The sequence below is a fragment of the Diplodia seriata genome, assembly GCF_021436955.1.
Source record: "Diplodia seriata strain FDS-637 chromosome Unknown scaffold_6, whole genome shotgun sequence".
NCBI lineage: Eukaryota > Fungi > Ascomycota > Dothideomycetes > Botryosphaeriales > Botryosphaeriaceae > Diplodia > Diplodia seriata.
In genome coordinates this window covers 2,747,055-2,771,881 of record NW_027117313.1, presented here as the reverse complement: position 1 = coordinate 2,771,881, position 24,827 = coordinate 2,747,055, and the positions used below count along the sequence as shown (strand labels likewise).

General features: G+C 56.7%; 4 protein-coding genes across 4 annotated transcripts; 2 read left to right on the top strand and 2 right to left on the bottom strand.

The window, feature by feature from the left end:
• Positions 1–1,618: 1,618 nt before the first annotated feature.
• On the bottom strand, positions 1,619–4,605 carry PMA1 (plasma membrane H+-ATPase; the record flags this gene model as incomplete). Its single annotated transcript, XM_066778131.1, has 4 exons — positions 1,619–1,665; positions 1,727–3,851; positions 3,910–4,140; positions 4,204–4,605. 4 exons carry the CDS (start codon positions 4,603–4,605, stop codon positions 1,619–1,621), a joined length of 2,805 nt encoding a protein of 934 aa, XP_066632226.1.
• Positions 4,606–11,016: 6,411 nt separating this feature from the next.
• On the top strand, positions 11,017–11,412 carry SLS55_006701 (uncharacterized protein; the record flags this gene model as incomplete). The annotated part of the gene is made up of 1 exon (XM_066778130.1): positions 11,017–11,412. One exon carries the CDS (start codon positions 11,017–11,019, stop codon positions 11,410–11,412), a length of 396 nt encoding a protein of 131 aa, XP_066632225.1.
• Positions 11,413–13,380: 1,968 nt separating this feature from the next.
• FAR11 (Factor arrest protein 11) lies at positions 13,381–16,976 on the bottom strand (the record flags this gene model as incomplete). Its single annotated transcript, XM_066778129.1, has 5 exons — positions 13,381–14,832; positions 14,889–15,674; positions 15,724–15,812; positions 15,864–16,015; positions 16,066–16,976. 5 exons carry the CDS (start codon positions 16,974–16,976, stop codon positions 13,381–13,383), a joined length of 3,390 nt encoding a protein of 1,129 aa, XP_066632224.1.
• Positions 16,977–18,768: 1,792 nt separating this feature from the next.
• On the top strand, positions 18,769–19,950 carry SLS55_006699 (uncharacterized protein; the record flags this gene model as incomplete). Its single annotated transcript, XM_066778128.1, has 4 exons — positions 18,769–19,092; positions 19,159–19,365; positions 19,430–19,691; positions 19,748–19,950. The coding sequence occupies 4 exons, from the start codon at positions 18,769–18,771 to the stop codon at positions 19,948–19,950; spliced, it is 996 nt and encodes a 331-aa protein (XP_066632223.1).
• Between the last annotated feature and the right edge of the window lie 4,877 nt (positions 19,951–24,827).

Below are 24,827 nucleotides of genomic sequence, written 5' to 3'. Positions count from 1 at the left end.
CAGTAGCTCTCCGTGGTACTTTGCAGATGTGCAGGTATCGGGACGATGTCGAAGTGGTGGAGCGAGAAGAAAGAGAAGTAGAAGTGGGGCTCCGCACGGCAGATGAAGCCAGAGCTCTTCCCCCCGCCGCCGCCGCAAGTGGAGCTTTTAAGCTCGTCACAACCCCAACACAACGCATTATTCACGGATGTTCGCGATACAAGCTTTCCTTACTGATCAATTGCGAGGCGGGGACACAGTTATCCTTTGCTGGCACGATAGCTCATTCGACGGTCCCGAGCGGAGGGGGGCAGCATGTGGAGCTTTTAAGTTCGTCACAACCCCAACACGACGCATTACTCACGGATGTTCGCCTTACAAAGGTTTCTTACGGATCAATTGAGGCGCGGACACAGTTACCCTTTAGCTGGCATAGGTACTAGCCTATTCCGCGGTACCGAGCGGCGGAGGGGGGGCAGCAAGCCTCATCATCATCATCAAGCCCGACTCTTGCGCGACCCCCTCCTCGGGAACCCCACCTTAGCGGGAGCGAAAGCGGGCGTTGACGCTATGACGTAGCCGAGATCGGATGCAACGGCCCCCGAGCCCGCAAGCCTCTATCTAGGTAGCAACCGCCAATCTCAGAGACGGCAATTAAAAGAAAAAAAATAAGAGAGAGAGAATTAATCAGTCATGGATATAGCTCTCCAACATCCATCTCAGCACAACAAACTGCATGCACAGTGGTTGATGGGTGGAACAATCCGTTCGTGCTCGTACTTAATCTCAAAGCTCTGGCCCCGATCTGAGGCGGGAGCCGCGCCGGGAGCTTCGGAGACTTTTCAAAGATTTTCAACCTTCGCTCCCGGGCACGCTGCTCCCACTCTACGTACCCAGCGAACGAGAAGATCGTTGCAAGCTCTCGGTCCCCGTCGTGCCTGCGCGATGATGCGCATGATGCTCTGGCCTTGTGGCCCAACAACGGACGCCCGCTCATGTGAACCTGTCGTCCCCCGCTTGCGGTCTACGATTGGTTGTTGTCGAAGGAGGGGCGACGCATGAAACCCTTGTCGTTGTGTCGTCGCGCCACGGATCCTTTGGGCTGCATGAAAGAAGAAGAAGACCCGTGTCTCTACGTCCTCGACGGCCAGGCTGGTCGAGGTGAGCCCGGCTCCTGTCGTCCCCTGAACCGGCGCGCCTCCACACACACCTCCATCCATCTACAGTCATCAGCGTCACGGCCAAGATGCTGCACGAGCCGCGCTCAACGAAGCCTTTTTCATTGCCTCTATCCATCAATAACTCAAAGAGGTATTACACTAAAAGCCCAGGATTACCGACGCGAGAAGCGGGGAAGGAAGGATAAGTATGTGCCGAACATAGGCTGCTAGCGAGAGATGGGTGGCGGCGGGATCGGCGACGTCCCCCCAAGATGCAAACAAAGGATCGTTGGGCCTCCAAGCACTTGTGTTATACACTACTACCTCTCTTCATCTTCTGTATCCACAACGCACATCTTATCCTTTCCACCGCTGCCGAGTCTTCTCCCCCTTGCTGTTACGAGCCAACTTTAATTTGCAAATCGAATGGTATAGTATTAAAAAGAGTAAGAAGGACAGGACGCAACGAGCCTCGCTTTTCAGGCGCTCTTCTCGTGCTGCGTGGATACACGCTGGAGGGACACGACTGACACGAACCGTTAGCACGTTTTGACGACGCCATTTGATGCTACGGCTCTTGGACTTACCGAAATCTTCGAGAGACCTCTGTTTCTGGTCTTTCTTGGGCGACTTGCCGTGCATCAGGTTATCGAAACCAACGCTGTCCTGCAGGAGGTAGTAGACGCCGCCCATGACGCAGAAGACACCGAAGGAGTAGATCCAGATACGGACCACGGCCACGATCGATGTCTCGCCGCCAATGAACCAGCCGAACAAGCAGAAGAAGGTCGCGATGATATCGACGATCAGGATCGCTCCGGTGAGCTGCCACGACGGAATGGAGCTCCAGAACGGTCCATTGGCACGAGTGATGAAGATGAGCCAGTTCTCCGTGAGCGAGATTTGTAGGAAAAGGACTTCATCACGGACACCAAAGTTCTGGACGATACCTCCGGATACACCTTGGTGGGCTGCGTTGGGCAGATCCTGGTAGGGGAACATGGTCGTGAGAGCAATCCAGGTACCGATAGCCAGGACCACGCCGAGCAGGACCGACATACCCCAGAGCTTGGGCAGATTCCACTTGACAGGCGTCTTGGAGAAGGGCGCATTGTCGTAGGCAATAGCCAGGGTGGCGATGTCTGCGAAGATGGCGATGAAGACGACGAGTTCAAGATTGAGAGAGGTGTTCAGGATGGCGATCCAGAGACCCAGGAAGATTTCCAAGTGGAGCGACAAAGCAATACGGTACACAACGTACGCGTACATGCGGTGGAAAATCTGACGGGAAGTCTTTAAGGCATCAATGATGGCAGACAAACCGGGCGCAAGGAAGACGATATCGGCGGCAGAACGAGCAGCATCCGAAGCACCCTCGACAGCGATACCAGTATCAGCTTTCTTCAACGACGGCGCGTCGTTTACACCGTCACCAGTCATGGCCACGAGGTAGCCACGCTGTTGCAGAATCTCGACGACATTGTACTTGTGCTGGGGGAAGACCTCGGCGAAACCGTCTGCAGCCTCGACGAAGTCGTAGATGTCGGAACCAGGCATCTCACCGCCACCGCCGAGACCAAGACGCTCGGCATTGTACACGTTGGTTCCAAGACCGAGCTGGCGGGACGTCTCACGGGCAATACCGACAGCATCTCCCGTCAACATCTTGATAGAAAGACCGAGCGTCTTGGCTTCGTTGATAGTGCGGGCTGTGTCGTGACGAGGCGGGTCCGAGCAGGGCATGATGCCCAAAATCTCCCACGAGCTATCACCACGCTTCCGGGCAACACCAAGAGAGCGGAAGCCACGGGTGGCGAATTCGGCGACCTTGTTCTTGTAGGCGTCATCAATGACTTCCGGGATGGGGTGATCTTCCTCGACTGTCTTCAGAACGAAAAGTGGAGCGCCTTTGACGCAAATGATGCGCTCTCCCTGAGGCGACTCGACGACAGCTTGCACCTTCTTGGAAACAGGGTCAAACGGGTGGAAATCCAGGACCTTGTACTTGGACAGAACGCTCTTGGCGCGGGGATAGTACTTCAGGGACTTGAGGAATGCTTTGTCGATGGCATCGATACCCTTCTTCTTGCGGGAAGCAGCCAGACAGGCTGTGAGCATAAGATCGTCGGGCTCGACACCAGCGACAGTGAACGGTTCTGCCAGCGAGAGCTTGTTTTTGGTCAAAGTACCAGTCTTGTCGGAGCAGAGAATCTCGACGCCAGCCAGCGACTCAATGGCCGAAAGCTTTTGGACAATGGCTTGCTTCTTGGCAAGATACGCAGCACCGACAGCCATAGTCGTGGTGACAACCGCCGGGAGACCGACAGGGACACCAATGATGGTGATGGCCAAAGTGAACTCCAAGATGGTAACGATGGGGTTTGACCGGTAGAAGGAAGATACCCACACGATCAGAAGGGTGAAGATGACTAGAATGAGGAGGACGACACCAATACCGTTCAGGACCTCGGTGAAATGACCAGTTCCAGCCTGAGCGGAGGCAACCAAAGAAGCAGCACGACCAACAAAGGTGCTGTCACCAGTAGCCGAGACGACCATGAATGCTTCGCCGCGCTTGATAGCCGACGAAGCGAAGCAGGTATCACCCTTGTGCTTGTCGACAGCCAGCGACTCGCCCGTGATGGCCGACTGGTCGACCTGGAGAAACGCATCTTCCGTGACCACACGACCGTCGGCGGGAATGATGGTGCCCTGGAGATTTGCGTCAGCAAGTACCAATGGCGTGATATTGTGTTGGGCGGAGTCTCACCTCTTCGATCTGGAGGATGTCACCAGGCACAACCTCGGGCGCCTCGATCTCAGTGAGAGCACCGTTCCGGAGAACGGTTGCCTTGAGCGCAAGCGTCTTCTTGAGCTCGTCGACAATGGAACCAGCCTGGAATTCCTGGACGAAACCGACAGTGGCGTTGAGCAACAAGAGAGCGCAGATGACACCGAAATCGACCCAGTCCTGGAGACCAGCAGCGAGAATGGCGGCGGCCTGCACAAGCCAGCGTTAGTATCGAGTGGCTACAGACTGGGCGGATCTACTTGCCTCCATGACGAACTGGATGGGACCAACGAAGTACATGAGGAACTTCAGAATGAGATTTTCCTTTTCCTCGCTCATCTGATTCAGGCCGTACTTCTTCCGGCGGGAGGCAACCTCGTCGTTGGAGAGACCGGTGACGGTGCTGGTCTGCAACAGCTCCTCAGGGACAGGGCGCGCACCGCCGGGCTGGGTTTCCTCTTCTTCGGGGTCAATATTGGCGTCCTGGGACTCGAGCTCGGCAATGAGGGCGTCCATGTCTTCCTCCTCATCGTCGTCGTCGTCCATAGCGCCGGGCTTGGAAGGCGGCATGGTCTTGGGCTTCTCGTCGTGGTGCTTCTTCTCGTCAAAGGCCGCGCCGGAGGCGCCTGTGCCGTGAGGGGCAGCGCCCTCAGAGCTGCTGTTGGTGTCCGCCATGGTGGCCACCAGCTAGAATGCAGTAGGACGCGATAGGGCGCTAGACGGTACTGCTAAAACTGGGCGCGACGAGGGTGAGGACGAGAGGGAGAAGCGCTGGCGAGCGAGAGGAGATGGAATGCAGGTGCTGCACTAGGTAAGCGTGCGGCTTTATTTGTTGTGGGCGCGCAGCTGGGCATTGGGGCGTGGGACGAGCCCGCTCTCGCAGCGCAGCTGCCGTCAACAACACCGGCACCTGCAGGGGCCCACCCACGGCTCCACGCGCGACAGCCCTACGGCTCTCTGGACCACTTACCAGCGGCACCCGGACCCAATGGCGGGCAATTGGTCTCAACACCCGGCGCGCGCGAGCAGCGATGGTGCAGGGCGACGGCGGACGGCGAGAGCGGCGGCAGCGAGCGCTGTGGCGGATTACGGCGAGGAATCGGTCACTCAGCACGCCGGAGAATCGTGAGGGGCAGCGGGCCGGCTTTAAAAGGGCGGCTGCATACATGACGAGCGAAGCTGTGCCCTATCTACCCCCGGGCTGGGCCAATTCCCTGTCTACCGCTCGTACCCTGGGAGCGCAGCGTCGAGGCTTCGATCCCGCGTGCGGAGCACCAGCGCGGATTGCGCTAGCAGCGACAGCCAGTGGCCAGTCCGCAGCTGCTCACCTCGCTCCGTGCCGCCAAACAAGCATGTGCTGGCGGTATCGTTACAGCCCTGCCCCGGCTAATACGCCAGCACCCGATGACTGACCGCATGGGCTCGGGAGCGCAGCAGCATTCATGCCGGGCGTGCAGCTGCATGGCATGCGCGGCAACGAGCCTCGGTCGCCGCGCACAGCGGAGCCAGCTGCGAGGGCCCGGGGCGCGCGGGGCCAGTGGCAGCAGCAGCGGCAGCTGGTCGCAGTGATACTGGCAGCAGCAAATACAGAGGATCGAGGGGGAGAAACAAAACCACACTCAGTCCCCGCAGGAGCTTGGGCCTCCTAGCCGCTAGCGCACCACCCCAGTTCGAACGTCGGCCGGCATCATCTGACTGACTGAGCGAAAAGGCCGTCTTTGTAAGACTGCGCCGGTCAATGCATCGGCCAGCCCTCGCGCAGTAGCCTCGCCGCGTCCCACTGCCCGCCCGAGCTCGGTGAAGCAGACGACGGGCGTTCGCACGCGCGGCGGGCGGGAAAGAAACACAAGGGGAGCAAAGCACCATGACGCTAGAGGAGCTGTATCCCTGGCGCATCACTGGCGGCATGCGGCCCAATCGCCTCTGCCCGCCCGCGGCTCCACTTACAAGCGGGCTGCGGTGCGGGGGTAGCGCCGCCGTTATCGCGTAGTGCTATCCTTGCTGTTCCCGCACGATGGCTTTTCGTCGCCGGCAGAAATGGTGTCATTCTTCAACTGCGTGCGTTACATGTTCCATCCCCCCTACCTCGGTGCGTAACGCTGAGAACTGACAAGTCTTCGTGGCGGTTGCTTGGCAGCGAGTCCGCCGTGTGCCACCTTCTACCTCTCGACCTGGCTCCTCGGCACTTGATGGATGATACGGCGCGGTTGATTAGCGACTGAGGGGAAAGACCATGATCTGCGAGGGATCTTCGCCCCGCCCGACGCGCTCCACCTCCGCAGCGGAGCGCGAGCCAGGCCAAGCCTTCCCGTTGCACGTCACCTCATCTCGCATATCAACCTTCGATATTCTTCCACAAGGCTAGTACGAACCGACTCATGGGCGGACCTCCCCCCTCCACCACCCATCTCAACACCCCACGGCGGAGCTGGTCCACTCCTTGCGCTCTGTGCCCGCTTGGCTGTCCTCGGCCACGCTTAACATGGCGCATGTTTCATACCTTCCGCAAACGAATTCCTCGCTGATGCTCGCCCGTGCAACCCTCCCCTTTCTTGGCTGATTTTCCGCGGCTTCCCACTGGCCCCGAGCCAGACCCTTGGGATACGCATACCACCTCGCCAAGAATACCAAGTCTTCCGCCATACCTTACTGGACCCCTCTGGAGACCGGAGAAAAGGGGTGGTGGGTCAGCAGATATCCGGACCACAATGCGGCTATGGCGGAAAACATGTACTTTGGTCCTCCCGCCGTCGACTGCCAAGACCCGCTGTTCCCCGAGTCCCCTGGCATATGTGGCCAAGACGCAGGCAAGATCTTCTGCGCGACGCTTCACCGCGGCCGCATACTGAAGGTGTAGTAGTGTATCATCGTCTCGTTGGTTCGTGCAGCTCCACAACACATGAGGGTGCGGCAACCTTATTTGTTCCCCCATCGTATTCGGATCATGTCAACATCCTAATGCATGAACTCGGCCTCTGCGCTCGAAGAAGGTCTTTCGTCGGAATGTCCAACACTCAAGCAGCAGAGCTATTTAAAAACGGACTTCATTCCACTTGCCAACCACCTCCCGTCACTTCCACCCCCTCGTCAAGATGACGAAGCCACAGACGTAGTTGAAGCTATAGCAAGCCTTCTTATACATCCTACCAGTGTTTCATGGACCCATGGCTACAATGCCCCATGCTTACCCCAGGAATCCGAGCTGGTAGGTAGTGTCCCACATTTCCCATTACCGCAGGCTCGTGCTCTTGTGGAATTTGCACCATCACCCCTCTGACGCTATTCCTCACCCGATGACGCAGGTGGGCATGCTCCCCACCAGTCCCCGTATGATGGCTACAGGCGCTCTTCATATTATCGCAGCTGGCCGCCACTAATGGGTCCGTGACGACTGCCAAGCTTGTCCTCTCTCTCAAGGCCGTCAGCATCACTCACCTTTTGCTGCCACCACTCTCACTCACCATTCATACTTTCTTTTCCCGTACAAGTTTCGCGTAGGCCCAGCCGGCCGGATTACTGTTAGCTTTTTCGGCCGGCCTTCTTCAAGACACAGCCTGTAAGCTATATATATATATCATATGCGTGGATATACATGTGAATCTTCAAGCTGACCAGAGGAGAAAGAATGTGAGCGTGTTAGACCAAGGTAAGGAAGGTGGGTGGCTTTGAGTGTTTTTGGATTTCTGTCTGCCTATCCACCTTGAGTGAGTACTGTCTGATGACTGAATGGCAACTGGCCTGTCGCTGGTGGGTGGAGAAGCAAAAGAGAAAAAAGGAAAAAAGAATGATGATGTCCCCGCCCGGGAGTTGAACCCAGGGTCCTCCTCCAGCCGCTATCAACCCATTACAGACTATGTCCAGGCCTTACTTGATACGCCAGAAGCCGCTCTACCAACTGAGCTAGCGGAGATATTGAAAGCCGCGGTTTGGCCGACTTATATATGGCAACCGGCGGTATCTCTCTCGCTCACTCTCTCGCTCTCCCACTCAAACATTTGGCAGCCGAGCAACGAAGAGCTGGTCCTCGGGTCGAGGTGGGACAAATGCCGTATTGGTGGTAGGAATTATTGTCTGCCGCTTTACAATGAAACTCTAAACCAACCTTCCGCCCGCAGTGTCGTACCTAGCATCGTCTAGACCTACTCAGACAGTTCCAAGCACTTCAGTCTAACGCAAATGCCTTCTCACTGTCTGTGTTGCTTCAGCAAAAGTAAGTCATGATGCTGAAGACACGCAATCTCCAGCAACGATGCGCCGCATCAGTCAATTTTGTAGATAGACATGGTTGCGCCATTCATTGATGGTCAGTGACTGGATATCGAATATGACAGGAGAAGCACTCCCCACAAGTCGACCATCTAGTTTTTCATGGAATAATGTTCGCATGGCTGGAACCCACCCACTTCACTGAATAGCATGTTGAGCACAACCGAAGGTTCTTAAAAGGCAATGAAATCCCCGTACGGCGAAGCACCGAGCTATCGGCGCATTCCCCACGTGAACGCTTCATCGATCACCTGACGGGTCACAAGGACAGTTCGGGACCGTGTCACTCGCTCCTGACACCTGCAGGCTCCCCCGCTCTGAGGCATGCGCAAGCCGGCCAGCGGCAGATAAAACGGCGGCCTTACCGGTTGCGAAGCCGGTGTAACTTCACCACAGCGCTTCCATGCTGTTGCAAGGAAGACCCATCCACACAAGTTCGACTTTCCACTGCGTTGCCAGGAAGTACGAGCTAACTTGCGAGACTTCCCAGGAGCGACCATTGAAAGGCTCCAGTCCGCGGTGGATCTCGGGGATCAGCACTGGTCGGCTTGGATGATGGCGAGCAGCATTTTCGGCGCTTGTGGCTCCACATCGTCTTGTAGGTTTGCTGCAGCTCTGCAGAAGTACAAAGAGACGGTTGGCTCCCTGGGCTTGGGTACCGTGCCGGCAAATATGGAGACAGACTACCGGAGGAGCGAGTAAAAGCCGAACTCGGTAAATGGAACAGTAAATCGCGGATCTTTCTGACCACATCAGACTGCCTCGATTCGCCGCTCATAGTTGTGCACCGACGGAGTATAGGTGAGCCGTTGCAAGACTATTTAAACAGCCTCGCGCGGACCAGCTGCCAGGCCCTCCCAGTGACCGGAGGCCCCATGATAGCTTCGCCCAGCCGCCAGTGACATGTACGCGTGTGTGCTCCATTGCCACACGCAAGGCAACACCGCCGTGACCACCTGCCACGCGCTTCCCTCTTACAGCATGCGCGGAGACATGCCCGAGTTCGCCCCGTCGTACCGCCCTCTATAAAGGCCTGATCTTGGTTCTGCTGGATCGCTGTATCTTTGCAATCCGTCAGTTCGTTCCCACCAGCGAAAAACAGCAAACTCTTTTCCGGTTTCCTATGGTGGACACCATACCGACTCGCCAGGGAAAGCCTGACAGGTGTGCGCAATGTTTTGTTTCCTGGAAGTGATGAACAGCAACGTGGACCGGCCCTGCAGACCTTCATGAAGAAAGCGATTTGCTGAGGGTCATCAGCTTTTTATGTACTTCATGCTCCAGCTCGGGCCTTTGATATGAAGTCTCGTGTCTGGGAAACATTGGAAAGAGGACAAAGGCACGGGAGTAAAGTCTTCATCGACTGCATTTGTGTATGAGGATCAAGCTCGTAGGCAGTCGCACGAACTCAGAAGCGCACAACGGAGGATAGATGTATTTGGCTCGGTTCCATTGGCATCCTTGCCACATGACAAACTCGCTACATCATATGTCACCCACTATCACGTGGGGTCAGGACAAAATTCCCATTAGTTGAGCTACCTGCATCACAGAATTAGGTCCCCATGCGGTTGTTGGTCACAAACAAACAGCGCACACGTCTAGCAGCCTTTCCGCTCGTCAGAAGCCCGGTATCAGAGTGGAAGCTGGAGCAGCCGTGCCATGTGATCTTCTTTTGGCCATGGCCATCGATAGCGAAATCAGCGAGCGTGCGGTGCCCCCAGGCAGCAACATCTGAGAAACATCCGTGAAGCCCGGGCGGAGTTGCAAAAAGGCTACGCGGGAAAGAAGGAGCCTCTCGGTGATAAGACTGTTGAGATACTAACATTGAATTAGAGCCTCGGTGATATCGGATGTCAGCGTATTCGCTGAGGTCTCCGGACACTGAGGATGGAAGCTGGCGTCGTGGGTACGGACACGTAGGATTCACACGTGTACGAAAGGAGCCGTTGTGCCGTATGTTTTCGAGAAACCACCAACGTTCTTTCCGTCCATGATTCGTAGTCGTCTTGAAGGAAGAGCCCTAAGTGGGGCGGAAGCACTGACGATTCCTAATATGGTTCTTGCAAAAAGACGGCAAGGTAGAAAGTAAAGGGGCAGCAGTCTAGATTGGGATCTAGATAGCCGGTGGGTTGATTTGAAGAGGCGGCTATTCTGTAGGGCAGCAGTGTGGTTCGAGCTTGCTGAGCACAGGAAAAAAAGTGAAATCCTACAAGGCGGTGGGTTGGTGTGGGGATTGAGCCACGCAAGCGACCAGATGCTGGAACAAACGGGACACTGAAGCGTCTTTAAACTTGTTTCAAGTCCAGTAAATACCGTCTTGGAGTCCCAGATGCAGCAGACCCTCATATGCAATGATATACACTGTCTGCCGTATTGACTGCTTTCGTTGTTTGTCTGATGTATGTACTGTGCACCGGTCTGTGCACTCTCCACGTCAGACCGCGACATATGATTGGATGTTGCACTGGGGGGACGTGCCACATCAGAGCAGAACTTCACGCCTTACACCTATAGGACCGACCCTCGTATTATTTTTGAGCTCCGCAATCCTTTGGGCCCACTTGCGATTGACCCCCATGCCCGAGCTAGACTCTGTCCGGAATCCACTTGTTGAAACGAAAAGAGACTGTACGATGCAAGCTCAATCCTTCATTGAAGCAGATATCGAGTATATAACCAGACACTCTGCTGTGCTCTCCGGCCTTCAACTCATCACTCAGCTCCAACACTCCAATACAAGTCTCAGACACTATCACAATCCATCTCTGCACATCCACCACGACCAATCCCAACACCATCCCAAACCAAACCACCACCATGCACTTCTCCGCCATCACCACCGTCGTCCTCGGCCTCTCCCTCGGCGGCGCCCTCGGCAGCCCCATCGACACCAGCGCGGCCGCGCCCTCGAACAAGCTGGTCCGCCGGGCCAACTCGTGCACCAGCCAGAACTACCAGATCATGGCCAACAAGTGGAGCGTCTACCTGGACAACGACACGTACTACAACAAGAAGTGCGGCAACGGCTGCCTCGACAACATCCGCGGCCGCTGCAACAACGTCAGCGACTGGGGCTGCAGCCGCGACGCCAACGGCCAGGCCCACATGACCTTCCTCACCCCGGCCGGCTGCTCCAACTGGGCCATGACCCAGGCCCTGAAGGCCTGCACCAAGGGCGAGCAGACCATCGACTGCCTGAACGGCGAGACGTAGATTCTTGGGACTGATACGACTTTTACGCGTAACGGGCGGTATGTAGGGGGATTGGTGATGGGAAGAGCTGCCTGGACCGCCACCGAGCGGCGGGGAGGCGGGAAGTTCGTTTCTTTGTTTATTTCATTCACTTTTTAGCGACTTGTATTTGTATTCCGCAATTGATTGCCGATTCGCTCTTGACTCGTAACTTTCCGTACCGTGACAGCGTGACCGCCCTGATGAGGGGATTTGCCCAAGTTGTCAACTACTACCAGTCTCAACACAACAGAACCGGGTGTCAGGGTATCACGTGTCATTATGTCTGGACGAGCGATGCTCAAAAGGCACCACGTGTTCCAACTTGGCACGGAAGAATCCACACCAATCGCATTGAATGCGGGTATCGTCGTTAAAGGCGAATACACACGAGTCCACTGTTCCAGCCTACTTTTGTTGCCATTCGTTGGCTTTGCTGTAGATGGCTCGGAAAGTGAGGAATGCCTTCATCATCACTGTCATTCGATGGCAGAGTCCGCGAAGACGGAAATTGCAGATTATCCTCAATAATCCATAATGATGTCGTTCGGTGCAACGTGCTTCATCAAAGCTCAGACGCGTGTAAGGGTCCATGGGGCCGCATCGACGAGTCAAAATCTTAGGCTGCCAAGGGCCAGTGATGCCATTCCCAGTCTGTGTAGTAGATGTTAGAGTGTTTGCTCTGCAGAATATGCACCGACAGGGAAGAACTCGACTCAGTCTTTTAAACAACTTACCCCAAGAGGCCATTCCCGACCCCATGTCACTCCTCCAAGCCAGCATGGTGCTCTCACGCGCACCTCAAAAGCCTTTCTGTCACCTGCACACCGATTTACGTCATCATCCGTGCGTTGGAGCCTCGAAACACCTGACACACCTGCCTTTCTGGGTATAAAATGAAATCATCTCGGCGGAGTGAGCTGTCGCTGTATCATCTACATTGGCTTCTCGTTTCCAAAGTGAGAGGGACATGCGGAAAACACAATCCTGACGATAGACCCCACTACTAGAGACTGCCACAAACGACCAACTGTCCCTTGGTCCGGTTGCCGGAAAGTAGGTTCGAGAGCAGAGAAGTGCATTTGTCGACCGCAAAGCATTGCCTCCAAACGATGAAGGACAGCAAGACCCCGCGATGATGGCCTTCGGCAACTCAAATCAAGTACGAGTTGCATTCAACGAAAAGACGAACAGCATGAAGATTGACGACATAGACGTCGACGTATCTTGCGTGGGTTCCAACGAACACGCGCAGCACAGTAATCCTCGTCGGCTTCTTGTTTCAGCACCCCAGTCGCATAGTGATGATCCTCTGTGTAATGCATGACACTGGCAGAAGTAGCGAGTGAAGGCAAGGAGACAGAGGGTCCGGCCCGTCATATATAGCAGCGGTGGTAGGTGGTAGCAATGCAGGACGAAGCCAGCAGCATCATGTGAGGCTCCTCGTCCGACAGCCCACGCCACGCCACGCCACTAGCAGCATCCCACCTAACGAGCGAGAAACTAGTCACCCACCACAAGCGTCAATCCCCACACTACATCCACCCTTCAATCGTAACGTGACACAACGAGCGAGGCGAGCCATCACATCACGGGGGAAGAAAGAAAAGAAAAAACCCGGGAACCCTTTCTTCATTCAAAGAAAAACCAGCACGAGCATTCTTTGCGTCTTTATGCCATTAGAAACCTACAAGACACGCACGCACACACTATCGCCTCGAACCTTGCCCTAACGGGAAGTGATATCCCGAGATGCTACCACCCACCCACCCACACACTTCCCATCATTCCATCGTCAGCATCATCATCGTCGAGCCTCACATTTGTCGTACCACATAGACACACATACGCACGAGCACAGTCTCATATCAACATTTTTTCCCCCGGGTATCAGATCCACCCACCCACCCACCACAACCCTCCCCTCCCCGGGCACACGACACTCAAACCTCAATACCCCTGCCACTGCTGCTGCCCACCGCCACCACCAACACCACCCCCGCCATCCCCCTGCGCAGCAACGCCCTCCCACTGCACATCGACATCCTGGCCACCCCCCATCATCATCCCCTGTGCATGACCGGGGTGGTGGCCCCCCTGCGCAGGACCATCGGCGCCCATCCACATGGCGCCCTGCTGCTGCTGTTGCTGTTGCTGCTGCTGCTGTGCGGCATGGGCGGCAGCGGCGCTCTCATCCAACTGCATCGCGGTATTCCAGCCCATCTTCTCGAGCTCCTGGCGAAAGAAATCCTGATCGCGATCGAGGACGCCTGGTTCGGCGCCGAGCCGCTCGGGGTAGCGCTTGAGGTTGAACCAGTGGGTGAGGGCGCGGAGGGCCTGTTCGAGGGGGACGCTCTCGTCGACGTCGGCGTCGACGTCGGAGCCGGCGAGCCAGTCGTCGCGCAGCTCGGGGCGGCAGTGCAGGTAGACGGCGGTGATGACGCGCATGTTGCTCTGGCGCCACTTGCGGCCGCAGTAGGGGACCTGGTTTTTGAACAGCTTGAGCGTGTACAGGCGCAGCGCCGGCTGCGGGATCTTGAGCGATTTGCGCAGGTACTGCGACGACTTGTATTGCACCAGCATCAGGTTGCGGTGCGCCTTTTCCTTGCACACCTTCTGCATGATCCGCAGCAGGTTGATGTTGCTGAAGAAGTTGCGCCACGAGTACGTCGTGATGGGCTCGAGCGGGAGCTGGTTGAGCGGCATCCCGAGCTCGTCGACTTCGGGCGGCCCGCCGCCCCCCGCGTTGTGCTGGCTGTTGGGCGACGACGAGGCGCCGCCGTCGTTGCCCCCCGCCGCCTCGTCGTCGGCGAGGTCTTGGTGTTCGTCGGCGAGCAGGTCGTCGGACCGGCGCCGCTTGATGGGTGGCGGTGCCGACTCGTCGGGCGATTCTTCCCCCTCTGCGGGTGGTGCGTCGGCGGCGAGGCTTGTGTCCTTGGCGCCTGCACGGGAGTGTGTGTAGCAAAAGGTGAAAAAACTCAAGTCATCCCTGTCGCATCTGTAGTTGATGACCTTCTCGATCTCCTGAAGCTGGAGCAGCTTGAGTGTCAGCGGAATGTAGTTGGAATCCACCAACAACTGCGTCAGGTACTCCATCTTCAGCACGTGAGACAGCTTGAACCATTTCAGCAGTAGGATGAGAATTCCTGATGCGGCTTTGTCTTGAATCTCCTCCATTCTCATCCTGTCCAAGTCCTCAAGTGGGATGTTTGAAATGTCGGGCAAAGTTCCGTTGAGGCCACCGTCTGGTTTGTTTCCTGAGCTGCTGTTTTGGTTGTCCTGGAAGCCGCCGCCGGACATGGCGTTAGGGCTGCTGTTCTGCAAAGCGAGCGTTGCTAGGTGAGAAAGAAAAGTCCTGAGAAGGACAATCACTAGTGATTGCAAGTGCGGAAGGACAGTCGCCTTTTTGCCATATCAGTGACAGCGACTCAAGGGCTCACTGAGAAAATAATACTCACATAAAACTTCTCAATCTGATCAAGTTTGGCAGCGACGTGATCATCGACCTTGTCCTTTTCGAGCACGAGACCTTCAAGCTTGCTATTGAGGTTAAACGGATCGACATCGGTGTCCTCGGATCCGGTCCATCCACGCTCATACTTCATGAAAAGCGCACGCTCTTCCCATAGTTGTTTCATTGCCCGCGTGGCTCGCATTCTCTTGGCAAACAGCTCTGCGGCTTCGATGATAGAGGCAGGAATGTCACTCCCTTCCCATTTGCGTCCGACAAGAATATCCTGCAGATCAGTTGAGCCCTTACCACCGAGATTGTTGCTGGATGCGTCCAAGGGTGGATACAGGAATGGGAAAAGTTGGTTGGTCTGGTAGTTTTGTTTCTTACCGCCCTTGCCTCCAGGACCAGCGGGCGACGGGGGCGGTGAGGGCGCTGGAGTCGCAATGTGGACGGGCTGATACAGAATCGAAGTTCCGCTGCCCACACTGGAGATGCCAGGGCCAAAGGAATTTGTTTCCGGGATCGTGCTAGAGTGTTTCTTCAGGGGCGGTAGGATGGAGTTGTTCTCGGGCTCCAGCGGGAAGAGCGGTTGCGGGGGGTTGTAAGCCGGGTACTTGGAACTGATTTCTTGGCGGAAAACGTGATAGTCAAGGGGAGATGCTGTAATTACAGGTTGGCCGCGGTTGTCTGCCGTCTCTTCCTTTGGATCGCGGAAAGTTGACTTGAGCTCCTCAATCTCTTTGAGGCCGCCAAAGCTCACTAACATGGCCTTCCAGGTTAGGAGAAGAATCTGTCCCTCGTCAATGCCACGTGTAGACCGATGCAAGGCTGCATCTTACCTTATGTAACGGGGGACCAATGGAATCGTCCCATCGTAAACTCGTGATAATTTCAATCATGAACACAACGACGTTCGGATTTAGTCGAGCTGCAGGGAGTCAGTAGAGGCGTAGGAGACCTGCAGCTAGGAGAAGCTTACTAAGAGACTTGTGAAGATAGGAAGGCTGCTGGGGATCGGTACGGGCGATTTCGTAGAACATGTGCATAAGGGTGAGCGAGCACCACAGCTCTCTCCTGTCGGACTCTTTGTCCTCTTGGGCAGCGATCTCCTGCTCGACGACATCGGTTGCGCTTGGATTGTGTTAGTTGCAGGTGCAAGAAGCAGGCGGCCGGCCACTCACAATTCGCGCAGACAGGCTGCGCGGGCTACATCATAAATGTGATGGATGCCGTTACACTCATCAATCAATTGAACTCCATTGCGCATCCAGTATATTTGCACCTCTGATTTGACGTAACTTGAAGGCTTGCCGGCAGCATTGGCCGGTGAAGATGGCTCCTGCTCTCCCTCAGCAGTAGACGTGCCTGGCTGACCAGCAGTCTCATGCCAGCAGCCCAGGGCAATATACACCAAAGCCTCCAGGTTCCGCAACCGCATCTCCTTGTTGTCGGTCTGCGCCAGGCCGGAGACCAGCTTACACGTCAGCTGCTCTCTCAGCGCGGGAGGGGCGTTGACCCAGTCCATCTCGCCTTGTTCATAAGCAGCCAGATTCGACAGCGTCCCATCCTCGAGGGCGACCCACTCCTCGACGAAGGACGACTGGGCCTTCAGCAGCATGGCCTGCTCCTCAACGCTGTAGGAGAACCATTCTTCAATCTCAACCTCGAAAGAAGCGGCATCCTCGTATTCGAAGGCGTACGGCGTGGGCTCGACCTTGGGCATGTCGGTGACCAGCTTCTTGAGCTGCATGAGCGACAGGGAATCGGTGGGCTGGTGGCTCGGATCGAGGGGCGGCGCGGGGGGAGCGGGCGGCGGGAGGCGCTGCGGGGCGGGGGCAGACTTGTCGCGCTTGAGGCCGGGCCGCTTGGGCAGGGCCACGCCGTCAGCGGGGGCCTGCGGCTGGGAGCCATCGAGGCTCTGCTGCTCGGGCCCGGGCTGGGCGATTGTCTCTTCGGCCTGCGGGTCGGTGGCCGGATCCGGAGGCAGGGCCATCATGTCGGCCTCGTCGACGCCGACAGGCACCAGGGGCACCGTGTCCTGCGCAGCGCCAGCGGGGTCGGCGACGGGAAGGTCGGCATCGGACGGATCCATGGTGGTACGGTCGCTATGTGCGGGCGGTTGTGGTGAGGGCGGTCGCAAGACAGCCAGCGCGCTGCTGGGCGGGGCTTAGGGCGGCATGTGGGCGGGACGCGGCGATTGGCTGGGCAGAGAAGAGGAGAGCGATAGGGCGCGCGCACAGCCGGGCTTGCCTCTGGGCACAGGTGTGGAAGGTGTTTGTCTGCTGTCCGACGTGGGACGCTGCACTGACGGGCGGCGACGGGGCGCGCGCTCGGGCAACTGACTCGCTTGGTGGGCACCTTCCTTCGACCGCACCTGCTCGAACACCAACACCATCGCGCCTCTCGCGCCCCACCTCGACGGCAGCATTCTCGGCTCCAAGCGTCCTGCTCCGCGGCTGCCCCTGTGCCCCTCTCGCCCTCGACAATGGCTGCCTGCCCGGGCCACGGCCGCGCCCCTCTCCAGCGCGCGCCTTGCTGACAGCGCATGAGTGGTGCAGAGCTCTGGCATGTGTTGCTCCTGAGGCGGCGTCATTGGTGATACCGGCGACGGGGCGTCCACAGACACGGCGACAGAGAAGTCGGGGCTGTGGGTCGATGTCATGGTGCCCGGGATGTTGTCAGACAACAAACAACGTTGCACCGCCCCGAATCCTTGGGCCGCAAGCTCGCCGCACGCTCGCCGCCGGCGCCCGCCGCTCGGTCAGATCCCCTTGCGCGGATCGCAGACGCCTTGGGCGTGGCTGATGACTGATGGCGGCCGGCGAGTGGCTGTTCGGATCCTCCGCCGTCCACGGTGACAGCTCCCGCCGAGCTTGGCGCTTTGGTGCCGGCTGAGGCGCCGGCCTTTTCGTGCAGGACATGCGTGCAGAAGCATGCGGACGCACTGGATCGGCATGATGCGCCTCGTGCAAGAAGAGGAGGCAGTTTCCGGCAGGCCAATCCCGACTCTCAAGTCCCCATCCTCAGATCGCTCGCTGCCACGGCCTGCTTACCTGCTCAGCCTTGCCGGCGATCAGCGCGCACCTCATTTGTTGGTGGAGCTTAGCTAAGGCCCGGTCGACCTGCGCTGCACCTGCTCACGGGATCGTCGACCATCTTCCCCGCGTGCTGCTCAGGCACATGGCTGCGTGGCGCGCCAGACGGCCGGCCCCTTGCCGTCACCCGCTCTCTGGACCAACACGCCCAGCCCGCCGCATTCACCGCTTCCAGGTCCATGTCCATGTTGTGCTGTGGCGACAATCCCACCGCTCGCATCCCTGAGACAGCCAAGCATTGCAGCAACAGCAGCCGAGCCAATATCCTAGTGGGGACCCGCCGCTCAGTAAGACCTTGTTGGCCGTCAGCCGCCCAGCCAAACAGCAGCTCTGCTCGCTCGGCAGTGCTACGGAGGATGGAATGAGCGTCACTGCCACATGGCCCTGCCCTGGAGGATGCGGCACTGTCCCTTGGCCTCGAGCCCGAGGGTCGGCCGCCGTGCAGACTCCTCCACCGCCCAAGTCACCGCGCCGATTCCACTTTCATCCCTAGGCCGGTGAAGAGGGTCACAATGCCTCAATTTCCAATATGCTTGGCGTCCCATGATCTATTTTGGTGTTCAGTGGTTCTTGCACGCTGACCTCTGCGCTTGTAAGCGGCGCAACTGGATGCATTCTGCATGCACTCTCTCTTTGTCGAGTACTTATAAGCTCCTGCCGTCCTTCGTTCATGTCACCATCTCCACAAGCCCTTCCAGCCGGACTCCCTTGCTCCTCGAGTATATATCGCTTCTCTTCTTGACGCGTAATTATTCACCGGTCCCTCTCCGAATTGCACATACTTCAAACATGCTGTTCTCGCTGTCCGCCCTGGGTGCAGCCGCACTGTTGTCGATAGCCCCTTTTGTCAGCGGCCTTCCGGTGGAGAAGCGCGTTGTAGCTGGTCCCGTCATTGGATCAAACTTCCCCGACCCTTCTCTCATCAAAGTCGGCAGCACCTGGTACTCGTTCGCCACGAACAGCAACGACGGTTCTGGCAGCACGCACGTCCAAATTGCCAAATCCTCGGACTTCAATTCCTGGACTTTATTGGGCAAGGATGCTCTTCCAAACTTGCCTGGCTGGGTGAACACGGCGAACCCGGCCGTGTGGGCGCCCGATGTCATCCAGAACGTATGCACTCTCACCTCATGCCCGCATCCCGATTGGGAAATGCTGCTGACACGGCGACTCGTTTAGGATGCTGGCAAGTTCGTCATGTACTTTGCTGCCTCGCGTGCTGGCACATCACTGCACTGCACCGGCGTTGCAACCTCCAGCAACATCGAGGGCCCTTACACGGCTCAGTCGGACCCATGGGCCTGCCCGACGGACCAGGGTGGCGCCATCGATGCTTCTGGCTTCCTTGACTCTGATGGCTCCCGCTACGTCACGTACAAGATTGATGTCAGTTCGCATTCAGCCTCAATTGCTAGCCTCTCCAATCATGCTGACCCATCTCGTGTGACAGGGCAACGCGCTCGGTGGTGGTGGCACCTGTGGCAACACGGTGGCTCCAATTAAGCAAACGCCCATCATGCAGCAGAAGGTGGCCGGCAACGGAATCGACAAGATTGGCGGCGCCTACCAGGTGCTCGACCGCGACGACGCCGACGGCCCGCTCGTCGAAGCGCCCAGCATCGCCAAGCTTCCCGACGGGCGGTACGTGATGTTCTTCAGCTCGAACTGCTTCTACTCGATCAACTACGACGTGACGTACGCCATCGCAAACAGTAAGTATTGTGTGCCACATGGAACCGGTCAAGATGCTAACGCGTGACGCCAACAGGTGTGTCCGGGCCATACACCAAATACGGCCCGCTTTTCGTCTCGCAGGGCAAGCACGGCTTCTGGTCGCCCGGCGGCGCCAGCATCGCGGGCGACGCCAAGCACCTGGTCTTCCACTCGTACAACCCGGGCGGCTCCTCGACCCGCGCCATGTACACGGCGACACTGACCTGGAACGGCAACTCGGCGAACGCCGAGGCGTAGAGACGGAGAGCATGAGCACGCAGTCACGAATTCCCTTTGTCGGCACGTCTTTGAAATTCGCCACGTTCTTGGTCAGATGACCCCGGAGGAAGCGTAGCAGCGCATAACGCGCTGTGGTGGTCTCCTTCGTTGTTTCCTTGTTCGATCCGGCGCGATGTCTCGCATGTCTCGGCCTATTGCCGCGCTTCGGCCCCAAGGGAACGGCGGTGGAAAGAAGAAATCCCCGCTCTTTGCTTCCCTGAGCTTTCGAAGGCGGGGTCAGGGTTTGGCTTTCTTACCGCTTCGGGCGTTGATGCGGGGGAACGGCCCTTTTTCGCGAAAGGTCGTGCATACGCCCTGCAATCCTTGGGCTGCTGCAGCAGCGGTGGCTGACCCACGGCTTTCCACACTGCTACTGTTGCCTCGTGCAGGTGGTGGTAGTAGGGCTTGGGTGGCCTCACGGCAGGCGGCCAGCTGCTGACGGAGTGACGACATCGCGCATTGTTTTTCTTCTTCTCTCCTCCCTACCTTTTCCGCTTTCTACCCTTCCAGCATGTTTTTTTTTCTTCACATGGGCGAGGAGCATGGTCCGGATTTCTCGCTTGTTTTGCGCATGGGGGGGCCCGGCGACGGTTGCATGTCTGGGGGCCTCGGTGATCATGGGTCGTTGGGCTGGTGAGGATCTTCGCTTGGCATTATACCTTTTCTTCATTCTTATCCGGACGTTGGTCGTCGGCATCTGAGAAGGGTTTCTGGGCCTTTTTTTTTTCTTCTTCTCCTTCCGAGCGGCATGGCGATGCTGATACCCCCTTTATTTTCTTCGTCGCGCTTTATTCCTCTTCATGTTTTTTTTTTCCTGCCACGACCGCGGTACGCAAGATACCCGACTGACAGTCGCTTAAGCATACATAACCGCTTGTAGTTTCTGTTTTTTTTTTGTATGCCTCAGGCCATCTCTTCAGCCTGCCTCGGGCTTGAAGGATTGCATGGGCGGAGGATTAATGCATACGCTTTCTGAAATGACTGCTTGATTCCTTTTTTCCAATTCCCTTTTCCGGCCAGGATGGCGGGGACCACGGGATTCGCTTTTTTGTTTGCTTAGTGAGAATGTGTAACTGCTGGGCCTGGTGCAACGGCGATCGTCATCGGGAATGCCTCATCGGTTTCTTCGCCCCGATGGGCTGCAGGGCCGGAATAAGCAAATAAGCAAGTGGAGACGAGGAGATTGACAAGTGAGATAAACTCAAACCCGAGCGAAAGGATTAGCTACTGCTGTAACGGCGCATCCCCCCCACACACACGCCGATCGGCGCAAACGAGAGGGAGAGAGAGAGTGTGTGTGTCAGAGCTTTCTTCGCATCTGTCTGTCTCTCGCTCTATGTTTTTTTCTTCCCTCTCGCCCCTGTATCGCCATGGGGAGAATAACACGCGGGAAAAACAAGGCAGAAGTACGATGATGTCGTACTATAGGTTTCCCCTTCGCCATACCACCTACCCTACCTACCTATCCACCCAGCCAGCCAGCCAGCCCCATCCTGCCGTGCGATGCTACCCGACCGACCTACCTACCCGCTGCAACAACAAATGATCTGTCGCCACGAGCCAGCCAGCCAGCGAACCAGCCAGCGAGCCAAGCCACACAACGAAAAGAAACCGCCGCCGCCGGAGCAAAAAAAAAAAGACATCACCAGGTGCAAACCACAACAATCCGAAAAGGGTTAACAAGCCGAAACAGCGAGACCAAACAACAATAACCAACACCCACGCCCGTACCTATCCCCAGTAGCAGCAACGCCGCCACTGCCGACCAGAGGTGTAGGAATAAATTAAAAAAGGATTCGGCGCGCGGCGGCGCACGAGGATGCAAATCATATGATTACTTAGGTGGGGAGGGTTGTTCGATGTTACACGTCGGTCACCCATGTAAGTATGTAGTTAGCGAGAAGTCTAGAGCGCCACCGACACGAATAGCGCAATAGTGTTAAAGCCGGCGCGGGAAAAGAACAAAACGATGGTTTAAGCATGAAGGATTGTGTGCACGCGATTCAGGTGCCGGTGCGGGGGGGCGATGGCGGCGGGAAGGGCGGGCCTTTTTGGTTTTTTAAGCTATATGCTTATTTCGTTAGTTGAAGTGGTGGCGTCTGACCGGGGGAGGGGGGTTTTTAGTGGCCGTGGTGGTGCGCCTGATGTGTGTGTGTTGTGTTGTTCGGCGGTGGAAAAGCAGACTACCTAGGTACCTACCTACAGGGGTGGAGCGAAAGGGAAATCACGGCCAGACGAAAGAAGAGAGAAAGGCAGCGGGCCGTGAAGAAGCAAAAAGTAGACAGCTGCACGACGGTGCGTGCATTCGTTATTACACAAAAAGTAGGACTGCCTGACGGTAGTATTGCTTCTTGCGGCACTTGGAGAGCAGGTAGGTAGGTAGGTATGACGTCTTTTTGCTTCTTCTTCCCTTGTCCCACCACACTTGTCTGGGCGGTATATTACCTGTCTCATTGGTTGCCTCCCACGAGATCCGTCGGCCTGTCGCCACGCGCGCGCCCGCTCTCCACTGCCGGCGCAATCAGCAGTGCTCCTGAGCGTACATGTGGGATTCGCGCAGCTCCCCGTTGATTAAAGCCCCGCCATGCCACCACCTACATACATACTTGCCGCTAGCTCCGACCCCGGTATGCAGCTAGCTCGACTGCCTACCCATTACCAAAATGCAGCCCTAAATCCACTCACGCAGGCTTCCTGTACTCACTAGCATTTAGCGACAAGCCATCCATCCGGTCGAAAAAAAAATCGCAGTAGTAGTCCACGTGCACTGCCGACCCGGTGGTAGTGTACTTAAGTGCAGACAAGCACTTTTTGTTAGCGTTGGCGCCCGCACGCTCTCCCCCTCCCCCCACGGGGTCCGGTCCGGCGGCCGGGCCAACACTATAGTAAGTAGGTAGCAAGCGGCGGCGGGGTCACCGGTCAGAGTTGGAGGTTGGAGTAGTGGTTCCCCCCCTTCGGCGGCCACTATCGCCAAAGTACCGCTAGTACGTACCATATTCCCCCACACACGTGCGCGCATGCGTGATCTCTTCGACCACCCCCTCGTGATCACGTTCTTGATTGCGGGCCGATGCCGAACAACGGCGTGCGGGGGGGCGGTCACGTCCCATTCTCGACGCCACAGGGTCTACCTAGTACTTGGACGTGGCGCATCTTGCTTCTTTTTCTGTTATTCCCGGCCCGGCGCTGGCATGCGCCGTTCCAGCGCCGTCTTTTTTTAATCATTCGGTTGTGCTACGAAGAAGCCAGTCCATGATTTGGATTTCTTCCGGTCATGCTTTCCTTCTTCTTCTTCTTCGTCTTCCGCCACAAACACCATGGACCGGCCGACCGACCCGGCCGGCGGGCCGGCGTCGCTGCTACTCCGGCGGTATGTACGTAGCTACCTGCACTGCAACCACGACGTTGCATAAACCGTACATGTGAGAGGAGGGCTGGAAAAAGACAATCGGCCCGGCGCCCCAGCCAGCCAGCAGCACCGGTCGGAAGTTTAATATATATAAAAGACGACACTTGCCACCGGCGCCGTCAAGCCGACCCCGAGACCATCATATGTCCAACAAAAAAGAACTGTAGGCTTCGAAAGCGGAGGTGAAAGAGAGCCCAACCGAGAAAAGAGCAAAAGAGTGTAGAACAAAAGGCGGTGATCTGGTGATATGTGCCTGAGTGTTTTGGATGTCGACGAGAAAAAAAGCAACAACGCCGCCGTACATACGTGGTCTCCTTCTGTTCTCGACACTATCGCCGGGAGACTCCACCGTTCCCTCTCTCTCCCCTGGGTTGATGGCTGCGCATTCCAACGGGATGCGGAGACCGCAGAGCTCGAGATTGGATCGGAAGATGTAAAGTGATTGGGGGAAAAGGCTCTCGCCACGACCTCATTGCGCAAGACAACAGTCGCGTGGTCTGAAGAAGTGATTCTTGAGACAGGGTTCGTGATGGGTACATCGCTCGTCTCAGTCACATCATTTCGGTTCAGCCCATGACTTCTCGTTGGTGGGCGAGGGCGAGGAGAACAAGCCGCTCGAGCTCGCAAACCTTGTAGCAAGCCATGTTTTGTTGCCGGCGGACGGAAGAAGCGTTTCAAATCGAGGCGAGGCGAGGCTCAGGAGACCTCTGAGCACGTGTGAGATGCGGAAGAAGTATTGGCCACCGGGCTTACCTGACTGTCCTGACCTGTTGTGGTATAAAAGCAATTACAATCCTACGCTTCCATGTCTCCTTCGAGAAACGGGCTTGTCTCGCTGATCAATACCATGATCATAAGTTTATGACCACACTGATGTACTTCCAATGCCGGCACTGGTTGTTCCGTGCGATGTGCAATTAATCAATACATGGCATCGAGTGGTTATCAGAATTTGATATTGAAGGTGATCATCATGGCGTCTGATGATTGAGCTGCAGCATTGTTGAATAGTGCTGATGCTCGTCATTCCAACGGCCACCTGGTCACCGAGCATGCTCAGTCCAGACCTTGTTTCACTCGAGAAAGGGCCACAGTACGGTCCTTTAATTTTTGGGAGGATCAAGGGGGGAATGGAGGGGGGCGATATGTTTGTGATGCCTGAAGTCAACCGTGAGCATTGACCGTTAAATAGTGAGCATATTGTTGTGATACACAATGACGTGATAATAATCGCGGTTGTCGATCAGAAAATGCGCGATCTGGAGTGAAGCGATCTGAGCCGAACGACGCCACGGAAACTCACCACACCGCATTGCATGCATTGGCATATCAGCAGTCAGGTAAGGACCATCGCCAATACTCGGTCATGAAGTCAGGAGATATCCATGTACACGTACAGACGCTGATGCGATCTCGCGCGAGCACGTATTCAGCCACATACCCTCAA